This window comes from Euprymna scolopes, chromosome 39 (genome assembly GCF_053919585.1).
Source record: "Euprymna scolopes isolate OS-2025 chromosome 39, ASM5391958v1, whole genome shotgun sequence".
Lineage (NCBI taxonomy): Eukaryota > Metazoa > Mollusca > Cephalopoda > Sepiida > Sepiolidae > Euprymna > Euprymna scolopes.
In genome coordinates this window covers 67,701,640-67,723,817 of record NC_136520.1, presented here as the reverse complement: position 1 = coordinate 67,723,817, position 22,178 = coordinate 67,701,640, and the positions used below count along the sequence as shown (strand labels likewise).

Below are 22,178 nucleotides of genomic sequence, written 5' to 3'. Positions count from 1 at the left end.
TAATTATTTAGTCAAAAGGATCAATTGCAATTACCTCCCCTGGATCTTGGGAAGTCTTCAACATTAAATCAAACTTGGTGCTTGTTCAGATGTAGTCACAAATCAATTTTTTTAAAAATGTATCATTTTAAGCAAAAACAATATAACGTACTTAACTGTCATGTCGAAAATAGTAATATATCCAAAAATTCGTTGAGTAGAACAACTGCTATTGGGTTTTGAGATTTAGGTTTGTTGAAAAAGAAAAAAAAAAATTAATCTCTATTTTATATTTTAAAAACTCTATTTTGTGTTATTATAATTATTTTTAAGTCTACAGAGTGAACGATAAAGTTGTCCCCCCCTAAAGAAAACAACACTACAGATTTATTTTAAAACTGTTATTGAAAAAATCAATTCAGGTAACTTGATTATGTAATAGAGCTGACTTTTATTCAATATAGCCGTCTTCAGCCTCAACGGATCCGGAACTGGGAGTATGGGGTTCTAGAAGCGCTGGCAGGAGCTCGGCAAATACTCAGTGGATGGTGATGCTCAGGCTGGCTTTGGTGTTGAGGAAGGTCATGTTGGTGATGCTCTCGACCTATGACCTAACGAAGTAGTCCAGTGGGTTCAGATCGGGGGAGGAGGAGGGCCAGTGACAAAAGTGTACAAAGTTGTAGCACTCCTTTGGAAGTGCTTTGCACGAGGGGATCACTAGGTGTGTCAGAAACTTTGTGAAAAATATTGAATAATTCGACCCCCTGTCTTTCCAAGCTTATAACTACTCGAAAAATATAATTCTAACCCTAATTTGTTTTTTCAATTAAAGGACCAAGGTTTTATTTTTAAAAAATTAAAAAAATACAAACATGCTTTTTTTTTAAAAAAAAAAAAGGTTTTAAACTTCGGACTTTACAGGTAAATTTCCAAAAAACTGTCCTTTTTTTTGTTTTAAATTAGAATATATTATTTATTGATCTTTTATCTTCAATTGGTGATATATAAAACTTTGGCACATAAATTATTTGCCTTTTAATAAACATTTCAAAATAGGGGGGAGGCGTGAATTAAAAAAAAAAAAACGTTTGTCTAAAATGTGATATTCGGTTTATTGGAAAGAGCATAAAATTTCACATTAACCCTGAAAATATCGTAAAAATAGAATCAATCGAAAAATTTTGATTGATTTTTAAATTTTAAAAATTGAAAAATACTGAACTCGTAAAATTCAATTAATTTCATTACTGTTTTTTAAAAAATAATATTTCTATTACTTTTTATACAACTTTAATAGTTTATTTTGGAAGTATAATCCATAAAGAAAATAATCAACCCACTTTTAAAAGAGAAATTACGAGTTTTTATATTTTATTCGCAGTTTCGTGTTAGGGGTGTCAAAAATTGCTACAAAAATTCTGATATAGCACATCCAGATACACTTTGATGTTGACTTTCAGCCGACTTCAAAGATGTGAGGTGGCATGATGTGGCCCTCACTTGAACCCACACCAAATACCATAAATGTGGCCGGAAACTTTGTTTTCTTTACCCTAGGTATGTCCGTGTTATTCGTGGCTATCCAGCGATACATTTTCAGGATATTGGTAATGGTTCTGTTGTCATAACTTGGATCGGTAGGGAGCATGAGTTGTACAGCGGTGCATCTCCGATCTTGCTCGTTGAACAATGTGTCATTTTCAGACTTGTCAGAAGGCTCCTATCGGTCTTGGGATTTGTACACAACTGGCAAACTAGTAGATGGTCTGCAACAAAAAAAGAAAACCGATTTTCAATGGAATCATTTTTATAAGGTAATAAATTTTATCGGTTTCACCCTGTAATTTGTTTCTTTTTGTAGAGTTGAATGTAATAATCAAAGAGGAAAGTGCCCCCGTGTGTGTGTGTCGTGCGGTCATACAACTTACCTTCAGATGGGATCTGAGAGAAAGAGAAATTAAAGATGGCAGCCATGGATTTATAAAGTGTAGTCTCATGGAATCTCACGAGATCTCATCTTCCATTGCACACGTATGCAAATGGAATGGGGTCAGTTTTCTGATAAAATGTTTGTTGGCAGAGGCAGTTGAGAAAGACGTGCTGGAAGTTGAGAGAGAAAGTTGTCAGTGACGAATTCTAGCTGGACTTTTGCGTATTGTATTCGGTTTATTTCGTTTTGCTGTTTACCAGCCCATTTAACATCAAGCTACTTCGGGATAATAGGGGACAAATTCGACCTTAAATTAATACCAAAATTCGACGGCTCGACCCCGGTACTTGACTGGGTGGAGAAGGTGGAACTGCATTGCCTGTTGTCTAGTATGAAGAATATTGAACATGTGGTTCCTCTACGTCTGTCCGGGGTGGCTTTCGCAGTATATCGACAGCTTAGTCCTGAGGAAAAAAAGGATTATGAAAGGATTAAGGTGGCATTATACAAGGCATTTGCTATCGACCCCGCCACTGCTTGGGAGCAATTTGAGGCAAGAACCTTGCAACCTGGTGAAACTGTCAACGTTTATTTGGCTGAGCTGACGAAATTGACGGTGTTGTTTGGTGGGCTGCCTGAGCGGGCTTTTGCATGCAAATATATCTATTAAAGTCGATATTTTAACCACAGAACGCAACATTGGGAATCTTCGCATAAAGGAATCATTACTAATATCCAAATTACGGACAGAACTCAACAACAGACTGGGGCTCAAATCATCATTCATTATATAACTTTACGTACGGCTCCCACCAAAGACTTACCATTATAACCTTAACCCATTAGAACAGGTACACCACTGCACACCGCTCATACACTAACTCACAGTCCAGACAGGGCCTTACTACAAGCCCCCTCCCATATAGATTATATATAAAAATAAAAGAAATTAAATAAATAAGAAAAAACAGCAATATAAAAAATAATAATAATAAAAATAGCTGAAGTAACATAAACCAATTTGAAAAAAAAAACCCTTTTGATTTAAGCTAACCCACCTATTCAAACCCAAATAAACACTAACAACAAACACAAACAAATTAATAAACAAATAATAATAAAGAATTAAATAGAAAAAAGTGTTCCATCTATAACCACTTATAGTTTTATTAAAATAAATAAATCAACAATTCCCAAGGAATATCAATCCAGCGCCCCCCCCTTCCCAGCTATCTTCCTATTCCTGACAACCACACCCCTAATCCAAACATCCCAACAGCCAACTGGGAGCCCCCCATCCTGCACCCCCTCCCCTCCTCTCTCACATCCCCCTTCTACTTCTCTCCTTCAAAAGCTAACCAGTACCAGCCTGCTAGCGACTTGTGTGACCTAGATACACCAAGTCATCCCACTGAATATGCTAGGATGTTAATAAATTAAACAAATAAATGAATAATACAGAGCAGCAATAAAAAAAATAAATAATAAATAAGACAATAAAATAGACAGAGAATATACAAAATTTAAAAAAATCTTACACTAAAGCAAGTTATAAACTAAAATAAATAAACCAAATATATATATATATATATATATATATATATATATATATACAAAAAATTTTTATAAAAAAAAAGGAACAAAAAATATGTTAATTACCTAAAACAGGCCATACATAACCCCCCCCCCTTACATTTGTTCCGAGGCTCCACACAGCCATCCAATTTCCGCTCCATCATCTAGCATGCTTTGAATCGATCTGTCAGCTTAGTCCTGAGGAAAAAAAGGATTATGAAAGGATCAAGGCGGCATTATACAAGGCATTTGCTATCGACCCCGCCACTGCTTGGGAGCAATTTGAGGCAAGAACCTTGCATCCCGTTAAACTGTCGGTGTTTATTTGGCTGAGCTGACGAAATTGACGGTGTTGTTTGGTGGGCTGCCTGAGCGAGCCTTGGCATGCAAATTTTTGGCAGGGCTCCCAACCGGAGCAAAGCAACTCCTGCGGGCTAGCTCAAGCATAGCTTCATTGTCCCTTAACGACCTGGTAGACCGGGCTAGATGTGATGTGATGAAGAATACTTATGAGATTGGAGAACCGGTAGTCGCTGCTGCACAGCGCACATTAAATGAGGATAGACCATCCCAGGGGCCCGTCCTGCATGGTGAAGTCATGTGTTATAGGTGCAATGACCAGGGCCACATTGCGAGGAACTGCCGACGGCGACTGACAGCTATTCGCTTCTACCGATGTAATGACTGGTCATATGGCTCGGGAAACGGGGTCGGGGACAAGGTGCCAGCATCGACCTCCAAACAGAAATTAGATGAGTGGGGGATCCAGCTAAGACACAGATGTGCATATGTACCAAGTGGCAACGGCATAGCAGAGCGGTGCCATCGAAGCATGAAGAGGATCGCAATAAAAGTGCACGATCACAGAGGCAGTCTATAGATATAATGCAACTCCAAAGGATGGCATGCCTGCTGCAAGCGCACCCACCAAAGCGATCCATTGCTATCGAGTGCGCATCAAGGACATTGATGCCCGTCTGCCTGATCGTCAGGAAACCCGAGGCCGTATGAGTTAGGGGACACTGTTTGGGTTAAGCCACCCAATAATTGATGCACCAGCAGCTTTCAAAGAGGGCGAATCACTGGCATTATCAGTGAGCAAGTCGTGCTAGTCAATGGTACTCCACGCCATGTGAAGGATATCCGGCCTGTCCTGAATACGAACCAGTTGGTGAGTAGCAGTGGTGATGAATCATCCAACGATGACCTGTGGATCCATCCTATTCCCCACGATGATAGAACTGTGAACCCTAACACTGACACCGATAGTTCCAGCACCCCTTCTGAGAGCTCCAATGAAGATGAAGTAGTCCAGCCAATCCCCCTTCGTGGGAGTGTCCGCAACAAACGACATTCAGCCCATTTAACGTAACTTTTTTAATACTAATTCAATCTGAATTTGTTTAATTTGTAAGTTTTCCCATATACCAGCGTAGTAAGTATTCTTTACAATTGTAAAAAATGAAATTGTGTTTTTAAAAAGGTAAGAATGAGATTATGTTTATTTATTTTGTACTTTTAAATGCTCCAATGTTAATGCCTTTATGAAAAAATGAAACTTATTTTTATTTTGTTTGTTCTTTTAAGATAACAATGAAAATAAAGGCTCCAATGTTGATGCGTCTATGAAAACGGGTGAAGATGAAAGAAAATCCTCTGACCTTTGCTTGTCAGAGAAAGAAAAATTATGCGGTAAGTTATAAAATTTTTCTCTTTTTAAATGCTGGTACAAATTTATTTTTTTGGAATTTTTAAATTTTTAAATAGAAAAAAAATGAAACCTTTATTTATTTTGTTTGCTTTTTTAAGATATTAATGAAAATAAAGGCTCCAATGTTGATGCGTTTATGAAAACGGGTGAAGATGAAAGAAAATCTCCGACCATCCCTTAGACAGCAGCTTTCTAAACGCAAGCACAAGGACCCACCACCATGCACACTGACAAATTGCCCCGTATACCCTGCAACCATATGCCACTGCACACATGTAGTCTACAAACTAGAATGCTCTGCCTGCGAAAAATTCTACGTGGGCAGCATCACAAGACCCCTACACATAAGAATCAAAGAACACACACAAACACAAGCATCATCATTCCACAAACACCTCAACACCTGCAGAAACACTAATATATCTATTAAAGTTGATATTTTAACCACAGAATGCAATATTGGGAATCTTCGCATAAAGGAATCATTACTAATATCCAAATTACGGCCAGAACTCAACAACAGACTGGAGCTCGAATCGTCATTCATTATATAACTTTACATACGGCTCCCACCAAAGACTTACCATTACAACCTTAACCCATTAGAACAGGTACACTACTGCACACCGCTCATACACTAACTCACAGTCCAGAAAGGGCCTTACTACAAGCCCCCTTCCATATAAATTATATATGAAAAATAAAAAAATAAAATAAGTAAAAACAGCAATATATAAAAAAAATAAATAATAATAAAAATAGCTGAAGTAACATAAACCAATTTGAAAAAAAAAAAAACCCCTTAGGCCATACATAAACCCCCCCTTACATTTGTTCCGAGGTTCCACACATCCATCCAATTTCCGCTCCATCATCTAGCATGCTTTGAATCGATCTGTCACGTCTACCATTTGAAAAGGGAATTTTTTTCCAAAATTATTATGGATATTGTCGCAGACATAACAAGTAAAACATTTGTATTTAATACAACTGAATAAATATATGTATATATAGACATGTATGTATGTACTTATTGATTTGTAAATCGCCACCTGTTTTTGTCTTCTTCCAACAACACTGACTATATCTCATTCCTCGCATTGTGATAGCCTTCTAAATCTCTACTACATATATATTTGATTTAAAAGCAAGAACATAGAAAAATAATTAAATTAAAAAATGTAAAAATTATATAAACATTCATGATAGGAATGTCCAGCTGGGGGAAAAAAAAGAAGAAAACTGCACTCTCTACCTCCCTTTAACTACCTGACGTAATTTGCAGACAGCTTTTTTACTTTTTGGCTTTTGTAGAATCCACACAGAATCTCTCGCTTTTAGGGGCTAATTAGGCTATTTGAAATAGACTCAGAAAACTAATGTTTATCTTTCAAAGGATTTTTACAATGAATTTATTTCATTTCAAAATTTAGTTGAATTTGTCAGCTTCTGAATGTTGCCGTGAAAATAACTTTTTTTTTTTCTTTTTGAAATTATCTTTTCAAATACAATCAAAAAGTAGTCGGAAACTTAAAAGAAAAAATTATGATAAACCGGCTTTCAAAATTATGTCCCCTTATTTTTTTTCCACCATTTTTGCTCGGACCTACCAAAGACAAAGCCACCATCGAGACAAACCAATGTACAGGCCTTGAGGAGAAGAGAAACAGAAGGAGGGAGAGAGAAGAGCGCTCACAAGCCTTTTTTTTTTTTTTTTTTTTTTTACACAGTTATCACCACTTATCAAGGCCCGGAAGCCACTCAGGGATAAGGGTTATTGCAAGTACATTACGTTAGTGTGGAGATTTGATGGAGTGTTTACTTAAGGGGGCGGTTCATTAGGAATTTGTTAACATTAGACTTGAAGACATCCAAGTTGTAGTCCGGAGGGAAGCAGGCAGACGGAACAGAGTTCCACAGGCGTGCAGTTCTAAGAAAGAAGCTTTGTTCATGGAATCCGCGTTTTGATTTAGGCACAGATATAGAGTGGGGGAAATTTTTCACAGTGGATTCAGCTAGACGGGTGTTTTTCGTGAAAGATTGGCGAATGGAAATGGAACAACCTGTCAACACTGTGAAAGGCAGTTTAATGCCAGCATCGGCCTTGTCGTCCATATCCCCACACACTCAGAACACGACAACCATCCTCACTGCTGAGGGGTTGCCAAAAGAGAGAGAGAGAGAGAGAGAGAGAGAGAGAGAGAATAAAGTTATATATAACTTTTATTCCTTTCATGTAATATTTTTATTCATAGATCCCCATAAATGTAACTTTTTTTAAATAAAAACGTTTTTCAATGTTTTTCATTTCTAACGCACATAAGAAAAGTTTACAATAAGAGCAAATAGTTAATAAAACATGTTAAAAAGCACTTTGAAAAAGAGTTAAAAACATATTTAATCTGAAAAGGAAACACTTAATAAGTGGATAGTCCTTAATCCACCGAGTTTTGAAGAAATACTTTCCTTCTCATCAGAGGGTAGGAATTAGCAAAATGCGGGATCGGATTTTGCATACAAAAGTATTTGATGAAACTGCAAGTAAGTCAAAGATCTTACTTGATAACAAAAAGTGAAACAGAGGGAATATGGTAGAGAAAAAGGTGATTACACATGAATGGATAGTCTGGTGAAAGGTAAAGTATCCAATGACGGTAAAATCCAAAAATGTAAATCCAAGAAAGTTAATTAAATTTCCATTCACACAAGTAAAATCTAAGGAAATCATGTAATTGGAAGATCGTCCAAAATAATCCAAAAGGCCGAAACCCATGGAATAATTCACAAATACGTACAAGGAAAAGGGGAAATAATTCCAATAATATTAATAAAAGAAAAATAAGATGTGTTTAGCACGGCTGCCGAGACAACGTGTAATTAAGAAAAATCAGTGAAGAAGAAGAGAGAGAGAGAAAAAAAAGATTAAATGATGATAGAATTAAATATAAAATAGAAAAGCAAATGTCAAAATGACCCAGACAAGATGATGTTAAAAGGCACAAAAAATATAGGGCAAAAAAGGAGGCCAACTGAAATGTACAGGTTATTACTTAAGAAAATGCCAGCAAGAGTTATTAACAGACACTAAATGGAAAAAATAAATTAATAAATAAATAAATAAAAATATTTTATATATATATATATATATATATATATATATATATATATATATGAAAACCGTATTGAAGAATACGCATGTAAAATTTGGCAATTTTAAGTTCATACATTGTGTATTTTTCTGACTCAAAATACTGGGACGATGTGGACCCTATTGGTCTTCTATCGTAATTTTGAACACACAGTCCACAAAGGGTTACGAAAAAGAGCTGACAAACAAGAGAAACTAATATTTATCCTTTTCTTTTTTTTTAAGGTAATAATGATAACTGCTCCAGTGTTGATGTTTCGCTAGAAACACATGAAATGCAGAAAAAGTTTGCTTGCCTTAGTTTATTGAAGGAAACAAATTCACATGGTAAGTTATTATTATTTGACGTTTCTGAAATTTTTAGATGAGGATTGGTTCTTCGTATTATTTGGATTCATCGGACTGCTGTTCTCATCTCGAGTGTGATTTTTTTACGTTTCGGTTGATGTAACCTCTGTGAGGACCCGTGGCGCAGTGGTTAGAGTAATTGGAAAAATCAATTGTAAAAAGTGATATTCTCCTGAAGGTTGAAGGTTCAATCCTCAGTGTGGGCAACCAAAAAATACAATTGTAAGTTCTTTTTATTTGTTCCACCAGCACAAAGTTTTCCTCGCCATGATGTCACTTTGCATACAGCCCAACATTTGCTTACATGCATCCCTGCTCTGTTACAATCTTAGCAGTGAAGGGGTGGGATTTTGTTGCTTGCTGGATTAGTTGAGGGGTACGTATGTTGAAGTGGCACAACTGCTACGAGTTCATCAGAACACATTCCATTAAAGTATTCCACAGAAGAGACGTAGCGAGCCTGTCTTTGTTCTATCGTTATTTCCATGGCAAGTGCTCGTCTGAGCTCCATTCTCTGGTCCTCACTTCGCCAATCTTTTTGAAAAAACATCCGACTAGCTGAAACCACCGTCAATAATTTTCCCCACTCCTTATCTGTGCCTAAATCAAAACGTAGATTCCACGAACAAAGCTTCTTTCTTTCTTAGAACTGCACGCCTGTGGAACTCTGTTCCGCTTGCCTGTTTCCCTCCCGACTTCAACCTGGATGTCTTCAAATCCAACACAAACAAATTCCTGATGAACCCCCCCCCCCTAAGTAATGACAACTTATCAATTCTCCAATACTATTACTACACTATCCCATTGATTACTGTACACACAATAATCCTTACCCCCTAGGGACCATTGGGCCTTGTTGATAAGTGGTGAACTCCATGTAAAAAAAAAAAAAAAAAAAAAAAATTTGTGAAACACACTCAGGGATGCAACATTGCGGCGTTGGAATAGAGGTTTAGAACTTTACTGAAAATGCTGGACTTATTAGATTTGAGAGCATTTGTGGGACCCTGTCTAAGAGGGAAAGACTAGTGGTAGATGCCCCAACCCAAATGTGGATATAATACGCCATTTGCATGTGCAAATTGTGGACTTTTCTAGCACAGTAGACGGAGTTTGCTTTCTTTGCACCAGTCTAAAAGTTTTTTTTTTTTTTTTACTCTTTACAAGTCATATTGCCACTTGGAACATAAGTGACTACTCTTTGGGATTGTGTCTAATGGAGGATTGTGTCTAAGGAAATAAACAGCAAGATTTTTGTTCACATTACATTGCATAGACGGTATTGAATAGTGATCTGCTGTACTCTGCCTTATGCATGACTTCTTCCTGTCTATGAGATTCATAGAATTTTTCTTAAAAATCAAAATTTCATGCCCTACAGTCAATTATCCTTTACAGTTTAGAATGTTGAATGAGAAAAAAAAAAAGCTCAATTCCTCTGTGTTCCTATTTACTTGCTTCCCGGTGAAGGCAGAGTAAAACACAAGGTCAATTCTTAACATGGGGAAAAATCCAGCTCCCTGGAAAGGAGCACTCTGGGTAGAAACAAAAATTAAAATTGTCTTAGTCTTGAAGGATTTCTCCTCCACTGACCGAGGATAGAAAAGGTAAAGTGTAGCATCAGAACAGATTCTACACTGTGATCTCCCGAAAGCCAAATAATGCTTTTGTTCTATTTGCCAAAGAGAAATGACAGAGGTTGAACTGTCCAAAAGAATCAATACACATTGTTGGAGATGTCCTTCATTTAAAGGAAGACATATTTTCAGAAAACATGGGTGTTTTTTAGAAGGAATAAAGCTGCACTACAGACTTATTGGAAATTTGTCAATAGTTAGTCAGGTTTTGATGCTATGAAAACTGCAAGTTATCTTCCTTACACATGTAAAAGATTGCCTCCCTTTGTCTGGGTTTTTGATGACATGTCATTTAAACCATGTCATTTAAACATTTGAGTTATCTTCTCTTTGTCTGTATATAAACAAGTGTTTTACATGTATTTCTCTCTTCATTCTGAAGATGTATATAAATGCAGACGGTCTACTCCATGTCTGTGTGTGTGTGTAAAATTAAAAAATGTTACATGTTAATTGACTTATCTTTTTGTCAACCATCAATATGACTTCCAATATGAAAAGATGTTTTTTTTTTATTTAATTCATAATTAACTATCAAAGGTTGTTAATTAACTAATTAGTTAACCAACAAAACTTTCATACAACTTGACAGAATGTAATTGTGAATTACTTAGGACTGGAATGAAAGACTGATATTTCTGCGGACTAAATAAAGGTTTCAGTTCAAAATGCTGTGAATATTCCCAAGTTCAACAGAAGGATTCCTGAGTTTGACAGAAAGATTCCCAAGTTCAACAAGATACACCTGAAGAAGGTTAGACGTTACATATAGGGAACTACTTTTGACCTTTGCATTAATCTTACCATCAAGAAAGCAAGATTCGGTTGAAGAGAAAAAGGCAACCTTAGTGTAATGATAGCATAAAGTGGGGAAAATGTATTCTTCGAGTTAGTTGCTGAGCACAACACAAAACGTTTTAAAATGTTCTTGAGATTAATCAAGCTAACTTTAAATCATGTTGAATCTTTCTTTCAAAAATTGACCATGAATTTTCCATTGGAAGAGCCAAAGCCTTGAGATGCTTATTTCTAAGAGGTTAAGTTTTCTATTCTCAAAATATTTGGTATTATTGTAAATCAATACTCTCAACTGAATTATCTCTCTCTAAATAAATGAGATATATGTGAACACTCTGAAAATCTTGGCAGAATGAAAAAAAAATTATATAAATTCAATTATTTTAGAATTTAAAGTTGGGGATCAGATTCACTTATAAATTTAATGTAAAATGATCCCTAATTTCCCACCTGCACTAATGTTTTATGGTAGTTAACTGGGGGTGGGGCGTTAAGTGAGATAAATTATATGCATTTTTTTAAGGGTGGGGGAGGTCTATTTTTTTTTAGAGAATTACATGTGGTTTTATGACCTTGCCGGTTGGACTTTGAGTTAGTGGTAAAAGTTAGTTTATATGTTGCAGAAATGAGGATCATCTTATGTTAGATTTATATGCAAAGCTGCTATTTTACTCTGCATTCTAAAACAATTTTTTTCACTGTGTTTATGCATAATAAAAAAAAAATAAAATGTAATTTGAGGGGAGGGGGGAGTAGCTGAGTGTATTGGTGTACAAATTTACCAAATATTTTTGTTATTTTTTTGCGATCACCTTTGACCCATTTACTTATTGAAAAAAAGATATCATCACTTCCTTTTTTTTTTTTTCGCATCAGCCGTTTATGTTTTGTTTCGTTTTTCTGTCTGTCTATAATATAGGTTGCGGTATTGAACATACAAGAGATGTGGTTGCCTCTAATTTAACAGAATCTGAAATTGGAAAGCCTAACCCTAACCCACAAGTCGATGTGAGCAGAACTGTTGGTGAAAACATCTCAGCAGAAAGAAGGGGAGAACAACCAACTACTGTAGATGATTCTGATCTAGACAAAGAACTTGATGAATGGAATAATCCCAATACTTCTTCAGGCGAAATTACATTATATAACTATCAGCTGGAATTAGGAGAAAGGGCCAAAGAAGGCAAGAACGATATTATTTGCTCTCCAACAGGAAGCGGGAAGACAATAACAGCAGCGTCCATCATCAAAAATCACTTGGACGAAGCTAAGAAAAATGGCCGCCGCTACCGTGTCCTTTACCTGGTCCATATTCGCTACTTAGTTCAACATCTCACTATTGATGTAAGTATTCAAATATTTATTTTAATCTAAGTCACTTATTCTATCTCAATCAGCATGGTCATCCGGCATTGTCGGGCATTATGGAAAATAAAATAGAATAGATAAAAAGTGTCTAACCCTAACCCTAACCCCTTCTTTCTATCAGGCTCTCACTTACTTTCTCTGGCAACTGATGCAATGCTCTACCTGTATAAGAGCCAGATACATCCTAAAATGGAGTACTGTGGCCACATCTGGGCAGAAACTGTCTTTGAAACCTTGTAGATGATGCCATTATCTCTTCCCTTCACTGGTGCTACCAGATCAGGCTGTCTACTGACTTCCTGAGATGAAACGCACCTACATAGATGTCTTTGTTTTTTTATTCCCTTTTGCAAAACTTAGTCATGTTCTGCGAAAACAAAAACAAAAACAACATTCTCCTCCCCCTCCCCTCCCTCGTTTTCTTTTTCCTTCACCTCCTCACCTTTTTTTTTTTTTTTTTTTTTTTTTTTTTGCCTAGTTGGTAGGGCGATAGAACATACCAACTGCCCCCCTGCAGAGGGTAAAAATCCTTCAATGGGACCACCAGTTGACCATTGGTGGCAACCCGTAATGCATTAAGAACGGGATCCTGGTGGTTGAGTGGAACATGCCTAGGAAATAATAACATGATACTACAACACACCACTTTGGCCCTTACTAGGCTAGACGGGAGGTTGGATAGGCCCGATCCAATCAATCGGTTGGTCATGACAAGCACTAATTCAGACAATCCAAACAAAAACACACTAACACTCAACATAAACAATAAACTGAATTAATAAGCGATGGCTGAAGGGTCAATCAAGCTGGGAAAAAGGTAACCATCAGGAATAATAAAAATACAGGGAAATCCCATACTTGGGTGGGCATAACCATATATTGTGAATGCTTGGAAACCTCCCCATGTTTGAGTATACCAGCTATGTAGCCCTGGAGAACCGAGGCGAATGGGATTTACCCCCTCATAGTTCTTCCCCATAAGGGGCTCCGAGGAGGGTGGGGAGCATGGCTGATGAATTTTTCAAAAATTATTATGAATACCAAAAAATCCAAGAGACCACACACAGAAATTGACTCTGACAGCGACAATGAAGATACAAACTTTCCAAGATTCATCGTGCTAGAAGCAACGTCTAATATACCGTTAACTAAAATGTCACCCTTCATTATCCAAAAGGTAATATCAAGCAAAATAACACCTAAAAATGTCAAAAAATTAAGGAATGGTACCATATTGGTAGAAGTACTAAATAAAAAACAGGCCAAAACTCTACTTCAACTACAAAAATTGCATGAAACAAACATCAAAGCTTATCCACACCAAACACTAAACTACTCCAAAGGAGTCATAAAAAACCAGGAAATCTCCGTCTGCACAACAGAAGAAATCAAAACAGAACTAAAAAACCAAGGGGTCACAGATGTAAAAAGAATCACATTTAAAAAAAAAGGAGAGGTAATATATACAAACACTTATATATTAACATTCAATTATCCTCAAATACCAGAGACCATCAATATAGGTTATGAAAGAACGAAAATAGAACAATACATCCCAAAACCTTTACAATGCTACAACTGCCAAAAGTTTGGACATAATAAAGACCAATGTCTAAGATTCTTCACATGTGGAAACTGCAGTGAAAAAAACCCAGACCACGATGAAGAAGACTGTCCAAATAAAACCAAATGCACAAACTGTCAAGAAGAGCACCACTCTCACTCAAAACAGTGCAAAATATTTAATCAAGAGAAGGAAATAATAACAATCAAATATCAAAAAAATATAACCTTCCAAGAAGCCCGCAAAGAAGTCACAAATCGCACCAAAAACTCATATGCCACAATAACCCAACAAGCAAACAAAATGTACAACTACAATGAACTAAACCTTGCTCCAGAAATTGCAAACCTAGCAAAAGAACTAAAGAACATACTTGAAGAATTAAAATCTTTTTTATCAGAACTGAAAATAAACTCCAACAGCCAAATAAAAGTCAGAAACGAACAACCCAGTATAAAAGAAAACGAAACAAAGGAAATCAGAAAAACTTCCATCAATATTGAGGAATCAATCCCTAAAGAAATGAAACCTCCTCAATTATCAAAACGTGAAAGATCCAAGTCACAAACAAGGACAAAAACAGATGTTAAAAATAAACACACAACAACAGAAAAAATGGAAATAGAACAGAACAACAAAAAAACTACCCCCCAAAAACAAAATGACAAACAAAAAACAGAATTAGTATTAATTGAAAATGAAAATAAATTTGAACTAGTTGAAACTGATAGCCAAAAAAGACAGTCAAGACAAAGTAAATCTAAAAGTCCCAGACCAAAACCCAAAAAAAGCCTCTCACCAGAAACAAGAAACAGACCATCCACTTCCAAAAGAAACACCCAAACTAACATCGAAACTATGGACGTAGACATAAACACCAACAGTCCAAAACCAAAAGAAAATATAAACCATGACTAACAAAATCCTACAGTGGAACATAAGAGGATTAAAAATTAATATCGAAGAAATGCAAATACTTATCAAATCCTTATGTCCTGCAATAATTTGCCTACAGGAAACACACTTAAAAGAAAATGACAAAATTAACATAAAACACTACTCAATATACAACCACATAAACAAATTATCATGCAAAGCCACCGGTGGATCATCAATACTGATAAACGAAAACATTCCACACAGCAAAGTGAACTTAAAAACAAATATGCAAGCTGTTGCAATAACTGCAACACTACACAAAACAATAACCCTATGCTCACTCTATATACCACCAAATGAAACAATAAACGAAACTGAATTAAACAATATAATCAAACAACTACCTAAACCTTTTCTACTGTTGGGAGACTTCAATAGTCATAATATATGGTGGGGCAGTAAAAAAAACAACAAAAGAGGCCAAACCATAGAAAAAATAATTAACCAAAACGATCTATGCCTACTCAACAACAAAGAGAATACATATATGCACCCACCAACGGGAACCCTATCAGCAATCGATATAACACTATGTGACCCAACTATATACATGGATTATAGCTGGAGAACACATAAGGATGCATGCGGAAGTGACCACTTCCCAATCATAATAGAAAACGAGAATCCCAAGCCAGAAGACAAAACACCCCGCTGGAATTTACAAAAGGCAAATTGGGAAAATTTCCAAAATACATGTCAATACAGATTAATACCTGAAGCGAATCCTGACTTAGAACACATCACATATTTCAGCAACACCCTACTCACAATAGCCGAGGAGAACATACCAAAAAGTTCCACTACTACAAAATATAACAAACCCTGGTACAATAAAGAATGCAAAGAAGCTATAAGAGCCAGACGTGCAAACCTAAGGAAATTTAAAAACAGTCCAACGAAAGAAAATTTGGACACCTATAAAAACAGCAAAGCCAAAGCACGGAAAACTATCAAAGAATCAAAACGGAACTCGTGGAAAGATTATGTAACAAAAATTAATCAAAACACAAAACCCAAAAAAGTATGGGAGATGGTCAGAAAAATAGCAGGAAAAAATACAAAGAACCCTATTAAACACCTTATATGCGACAACACAAAGATTACCGACAAACAAAATATCGCAAATAAATTAGCAGAACAATTCTCAATGAACTCATCATCAAAAAACCAAAATAAAAAATTCCAAGCTATAAAGAAAAATGAAGAAAAAATAAAAATAAACTTCAAATCAAAAAATGAAGAAAACTACAATCAATTATTCAACAGTGCAGAACTAGAGGAGGCAATAAACAAATCTCCCGATACAGCAGTCGGCCCCGACGAGATCCATTATCAATTCCTCAAAAAACTACCAAAACCATCACTGGACTACTTATTACAAATTTACAATGAGATATGGATAACTAACAACATTCCAAAAAACTGGAAGCAGGCAACAGTAATCCCAATACCCAAACCAAAAAAAGACCATACAAACCCAACAAACTACCGACCCATTGCACTAACTAGTTGTTTGTGCAAAACTTTTGAAAGAATGATTAACGAAAGATTAAATTGGTACTTGGAAAGCAAAAATCTAATTACAGAAAGCCAGTCGGGTTTCAGGAAAAATAGAAGCCCCACCGATCACTTAATAAAACTGGAAACACGCATAAGAGAAGCATTTGCAAAAAAAGAACATCTAATAGCAATTTTTTTTGACATGCAAAAGGCGTATGACACCGCTTGGAAATACGGAATCCAAAAAGACCTGTATGAACTAGGACTTAGGGGTAGAATGCCAGAAATTATCAGAAATTTCTTAACAAATAGAAACTTCCAAGTACGGATGGACAACACTTATTCAGTCCAAAAAGATCAAGAAATGGGGGTCCCCCAAGGCAGTATCCTGTCTGTCACCCTCTTCAACATTAAAATAAACAATATCATAAAAAACATAGACCCAGGAATTGAAAATGCCCTATACGTGGACGACCTACTTATATACTACCAATCTAAATATATACAAACAGCCGAACGCAAACTACAACTCTGTCTGAATAAAATAAACAAATGGGCCATAGAAAATGGATTTACATTCTCAGAGGAAAAAACTAAATGCATCCACTTTTGCAAATTACGAAAATTCCACCACGACCCCAACCTGAAACTGGATAACAAGAACATCCCACTTACCGACCAACATAAATATTTAGGTATTATATTTGATAAAAAATTGAACTTTATACCGCATATAAAATATTTAAAAGCAAAATGCCAAAAGACAATGCAATTGATCAAAGTCCTAGCACACACCGATTGGGGTGCAGACAAAGTCACATTATTAAAATTATACCAAACTCTAATCAGATCTAAAATGGACTATGGATGCTTCATCTATGGAGCAGCAAGGAAGTCCTACATAAAAGAACTAAATACAATCCACCATCAAGGATTAAGATTAGCCTTGGGAGCATTTAGAACCTCTCCAGTAGAAAGCCTCTATATAGAGGCCCACGAGCCTCCACTGATTCTAAGACGACAGAAGTTAGCGCTACAATATTACCTAAAGCTGGTATCAAGTCCAACAAATCCTGCATATCAATGTACCCTTCACCCACAATACACACATCTCTTCAACAAGAAAGAAGATATCAAGCCCTACAGCCTCCGGATAAAAAACCTTCTCACAGAAGCCCAAATGGACATTACAAAAATACATAAATATAACAAATCAAAAACTCCACCCTGGATGATCAAACAACCACACATAATATTAAAATTAAATAAATATCCCAAAACGAAAACCCACCCATCAACCTTCCATGAAGAACTACTTATCATCCAGAATACATACAAAGAATATACACAAATTTACACTGACGGATCAAAAGATGGAGATAAAGTAGGATGCGCAGCCATCCACAAAAAAATAAAACTAAAGAAAAGGCTCCCAAACGAATCTTCTATTTTCAGCGCAGAAGCAACAGCCATAGATTTGGCACTGAATATAATAACCAATGATGACCATCAAAAATATATCATATTTACTGACTCACTTTCAATACTCATATCTCTAAAAGAAAAAAAAATGACAAACCCACTTATTACAAAATTGCTAAACAAAATAGATGCCATAACCATGAAAAAAAACATTATCTTTTGCTGGATACCAAGCCATATCGGCATATACATGAATGAACAAGCAGATAAGGCAGCAAAGGAAACTCTGCAACAAAACCACATAAGTGGAAAAATCCCCTATACAGACCTAAAGACTAAAATAAACACATTTTTGAAGAGAAAATGGCAAGAAAACTGGAGCTCATGCACCAAAAACAAACTATTCCAAATAACACCAAATATTGGAACGAGAGACACCAAAAAGTTAACAAGAAAGGAAGAGGTAGTAATGACCAGACTGCGAATAGGTCACACTCACATCACCCACTCACATCTACTAAAAGGGGAGGAGACACCAAACTGTATAACGTGTCAAGAACCCTACACAATACACCATATACTGACAAACTGCATTGACCTTGAACAAATCCGAACAAAGTATTACCAAGAAAAAAATCTGAAAACAATATTAAACAAGATTGATCCCCAAAAAATTATCAATTTTCTGAAAGAAACTAAAATATACTCAAAAATATAAGGAAAGACCCCCCCCCCAAAAAAAAAAAAAAACCTTAAGAAGAACAAACCAATATTTAACACAACATAACGAACCTTTCGGCATTAAATGACCCCAAAGTGGTTGATATGCCGTAAAACAAAACAAACAAACAAACAAACAAATCTTCCCTTCAACCTCTTTCTCACAGAAGACATGTGCTAGCCTGTCTCTGCTCGATCATTATTTTCATGGCAAGTGCTCGTCTGAGCTTCAATCTATGGTCTCCTCTTGCCAAACTTTCACAAAAAACACACTCATCTAGCTACAACCACTATCAGCAATTTCCCCACTCCCTATCTATGCCTAAATCGAAATGCAAATTCCATGAACAAAGCCAGAGTCCAATCAACCTGTCACCACTTCTGCAACCTCAGCACCAACTCCAGCGCCGAGGAAATCCAGGACCACGTAGGAGGCCAAAAAGGAGGAATGGAGCATGGTGATGGGCCAGAAATGTAAGCCCACAACTACATCCGCCACCGTCCCACCACCAACCCAACAATCAAGATAGCAACAACAACAGCAGCCTCCTCAAAAGCAGCCTCCACAACAACAGCCCCCACAGCCATAGCAGCAGCCAAAACCATGGAAACAGCTGCAACAACAACAACAACAACCACCACGACCGCCACTGCCACCGCTGAAATAGAAAAAAAACAGCAGCAGCCAAAACTTTTGTCCTACAACTACCCATCTGTGGAACTCTGTTCCGCTAGCCTACTTTCCAGCTGACTACAGCATGATCATCTTCAAATCTTGTTGAGCCGTCCCCTTAAATAATCAAATTATAATTAATTTCCACCATTAACAATTACTACAGTTGTCCCGGTGGCCACTGTACACTCATTAACCCTATTCTTCAAATGGTCTTCGGGCTTTGATAAGTGGTGACTCTCTTGTAAAAAAAAAAAAAATTTTAGAAAAGAATCGTTGTCAGACTATCAAGGCCGTTATCAAAAACGGGAGTTTTTTCTACATAGTCACCAGCATTCTCAATGCACTTTGGCCAGGAATTCAATGCTTTTGACGCACGTCCATGACAGGGGTTGCTTTCTTAGAGTCTCACACCGTCAGTATCTGCAACATAGATATGAAACTTTCAGATCATGAACACATTATTTTAATCATCATTACAATGCAGTTTGCAATTTTTCCTATGATTCATTCGGGCGGAATAAAACAAATAGTAGGTATTAATTTTATAATGACCCCTGTATGTTACTTCCTTGAACATAAAAAACTAAAGTATGACTTTAACAAGAAAGATGTTGTTTTTTTTTTCCAGACATTTAAAGATTAACCCCCCCCCCTCCACTAAATTATCCCCATCTCCCCCGTGGCCATACTTATGTTTTAAGACAGGTAAGAATATATATTTACCACTAACCCTAAGTTCGAGTGGCTGCCAGCTAGGATTAAATCCAGGATTAATTAGGTTAGAAACAACAACAGCAGCCTCCTCAACAACAGCCCCCACAGCCATAGCAGCAGCCGAAACCATGGAAACAGCTGCAACAACAACAACAACAACCACCACCACTGTAAGGTGATGGACTAGAGCTTAATTGATTTATGGACTTTCTCGTGGTCTCTTGCAATGGAGATGGATGAGAATATATCTGGATGGTGAAGCTATTGAGGTTGTTAAGAAATTGTGTTACCATGGTGATACCATTCTTCTTATGGCGGCATTCACCCCAGATCATTAAAGCCTGCTCCTTCTAATAAATTCACTACATCTTGCATGAAAAACAAATACATTGAGGACATTGCGAAGGCTGCTGCAAAGAAAGTGGGTTCCCTCTATCGAGCTAGAAAACTAATCACACCTGAGAGTATTCTGAAATCAATTTTCATCCGGAAAAAAGGGCTGCTAAGGGGACAAATGACAGCTTCTTCATGTTAAGAATAAGTAGGTTTGAAAACACTTTGTAAAGAACATGTCAAGCTGGTCTAATGGTTATCGTACTTGACTCACTGTCTTTAGGTTTTGGTTTCGATCTCAGCTCGAGTATTGCTTTTTACTTACAAGAAGTGAACTGTTTCGAAATAAAAACATAACACTCGCATGCACTGTATTAATTAAAATATAATATCTATGAGTATTTTACGACCTGCCAACGCCGGACAGCCCGCTAGTATAATAGAAATTTTTTTTTTTTTTTTCAGCTGAAACGGATTCTAGGAAGTGAGGTTCATTCATTTGAAGACAAAGACTTACTTTCAAGTGAATATGTTGAGAACAAATCTGTCGTGATTCTAACGGCACAAATCTTGCTAAATGCTTTAAAGGAGAAAAAAGTCCGCTTGTCCAATTATGATTTGCTCGTCTTTGATGAATGCCATAACACTACACGCAAACATCCCTATAATGAAATCATGATGAAATACCATGAGTCCAAAATAGACAAAGAGAAGCTACCAACCATCCTTGGACTCTCAGCAACTTTAGGAGCAGGCACAGACCCATTCAAGGCTATTGTTAAACTCTGTGCAAATATGGACACTGAATATGTGAGTATCAGGTTTGAATTATAAGTTAAACAACAAAATTTATTTGGGTACTGATGCATATCGTAAACCCAACATATTTCAGCGTTCGCTCGGCTTTGGCTGGAACATGACGTCAACACCCGGTTTATGCCGGTCATCACCAACAGAATCATGACGCTACGTAAAAGAAAATAGCAAAATAAATAAATATAAGATGTAGAAATCAAAAAATGATCTACTGTAATTTGGTGTTTTATTATTCATTTTTTTTTTTTTAATAATAACTGTCAAGAAAAGGTTAGAAGCAAAAATTAATTGGGGAGAGGGTCAAATAGTTTTAAAGAAAAAGTTTTGAAAAAAGGTTCAAAGAAAATTTTTATAAAATCGCTGTAATTCAGCATGCCGCATTGTGATTGGCAGATCATTATGTTACATCAGCAGCAATTAAATAATCTAGCTGTTGACGCCATGTTCCGGCCAAAGCCAAGCAGACACTGAGATACATCTGGTTCACAATATGCACCAGTACCAGTATTTGTCTTTGTGTATTGTTGACTCAATTATCCTAAACATACAGTTTCTATCCAGTAAGGAATTACCAAACAAAGGTTAAAGGTTGATTCATTTTGGAATTTTTTAGATAAGGATTGATAATTCGTATTAAGTTATTCAAACTACTGTTTTCATGATGGGTGTTATTTAACCTCCATACAGCATAATCCGTATGGCACAATCACGTTGACACACCGATTCTTGCCAGATCACTGGTTAAGCAACATTGAGCCTGGCCAGTACCAGATGGGTGACCATTTGAGAAGGCTAGGAGGCGCTATATGTACTTTTTTTATTATTCAATTTCATCCCAAACAAGACACAGTGCCACTTTGAAGTAGGGGCCTACTATCTGGGACAAAGGTTGAAGGGATATTATGACGGGAGACAAGCAACAAGATGCTTCTTCACATTACATTTAAACTTCTGCATGTCAGTACAGTTGGGAAAGCAGGATGTTGAGTTATAAGAAAAT

The 22,178-nt window shown here is 36.5% G+C and overlaps 1 protein-coding gene across 2 annotated transcripts in view; it reads left to right on the top strand.

Moving 5' to 3' along the window:
* The window catches only part of LOC145263825 (ATP-dependent RNA helicase DHX58-like), an 83,195-nt gene that overhangs the window by 4,027 nt on the left and 56,990 nt on the right, over window positions 1–22,178 (top strand). The window contains exons 2-5 of one of the 2 annotated variants that reach the window (XM_080120890.1): window positions 5,072–5,176; window positions 8,569–8,670; window positions 12,046–12,470; window positions 20,828–21,172. In XM_080120890.1, coding sequence (XP_079977016.1) covers window positions 5,072–5,176; window positions 8,569–8,670; window positions 12,046–12,470; window positions 20,828–21,172 — 977 coding nt within the window. The remainder of the gene's footprint in view (window positions 1–5,071; window positions 5,177–8,568; window positions 8,671–12,045; window positions 12,471–20,827; window positions 21,173–22,178) is intronic. The other variant, XM_080120891.1, reaches the window with a different exon arrangement.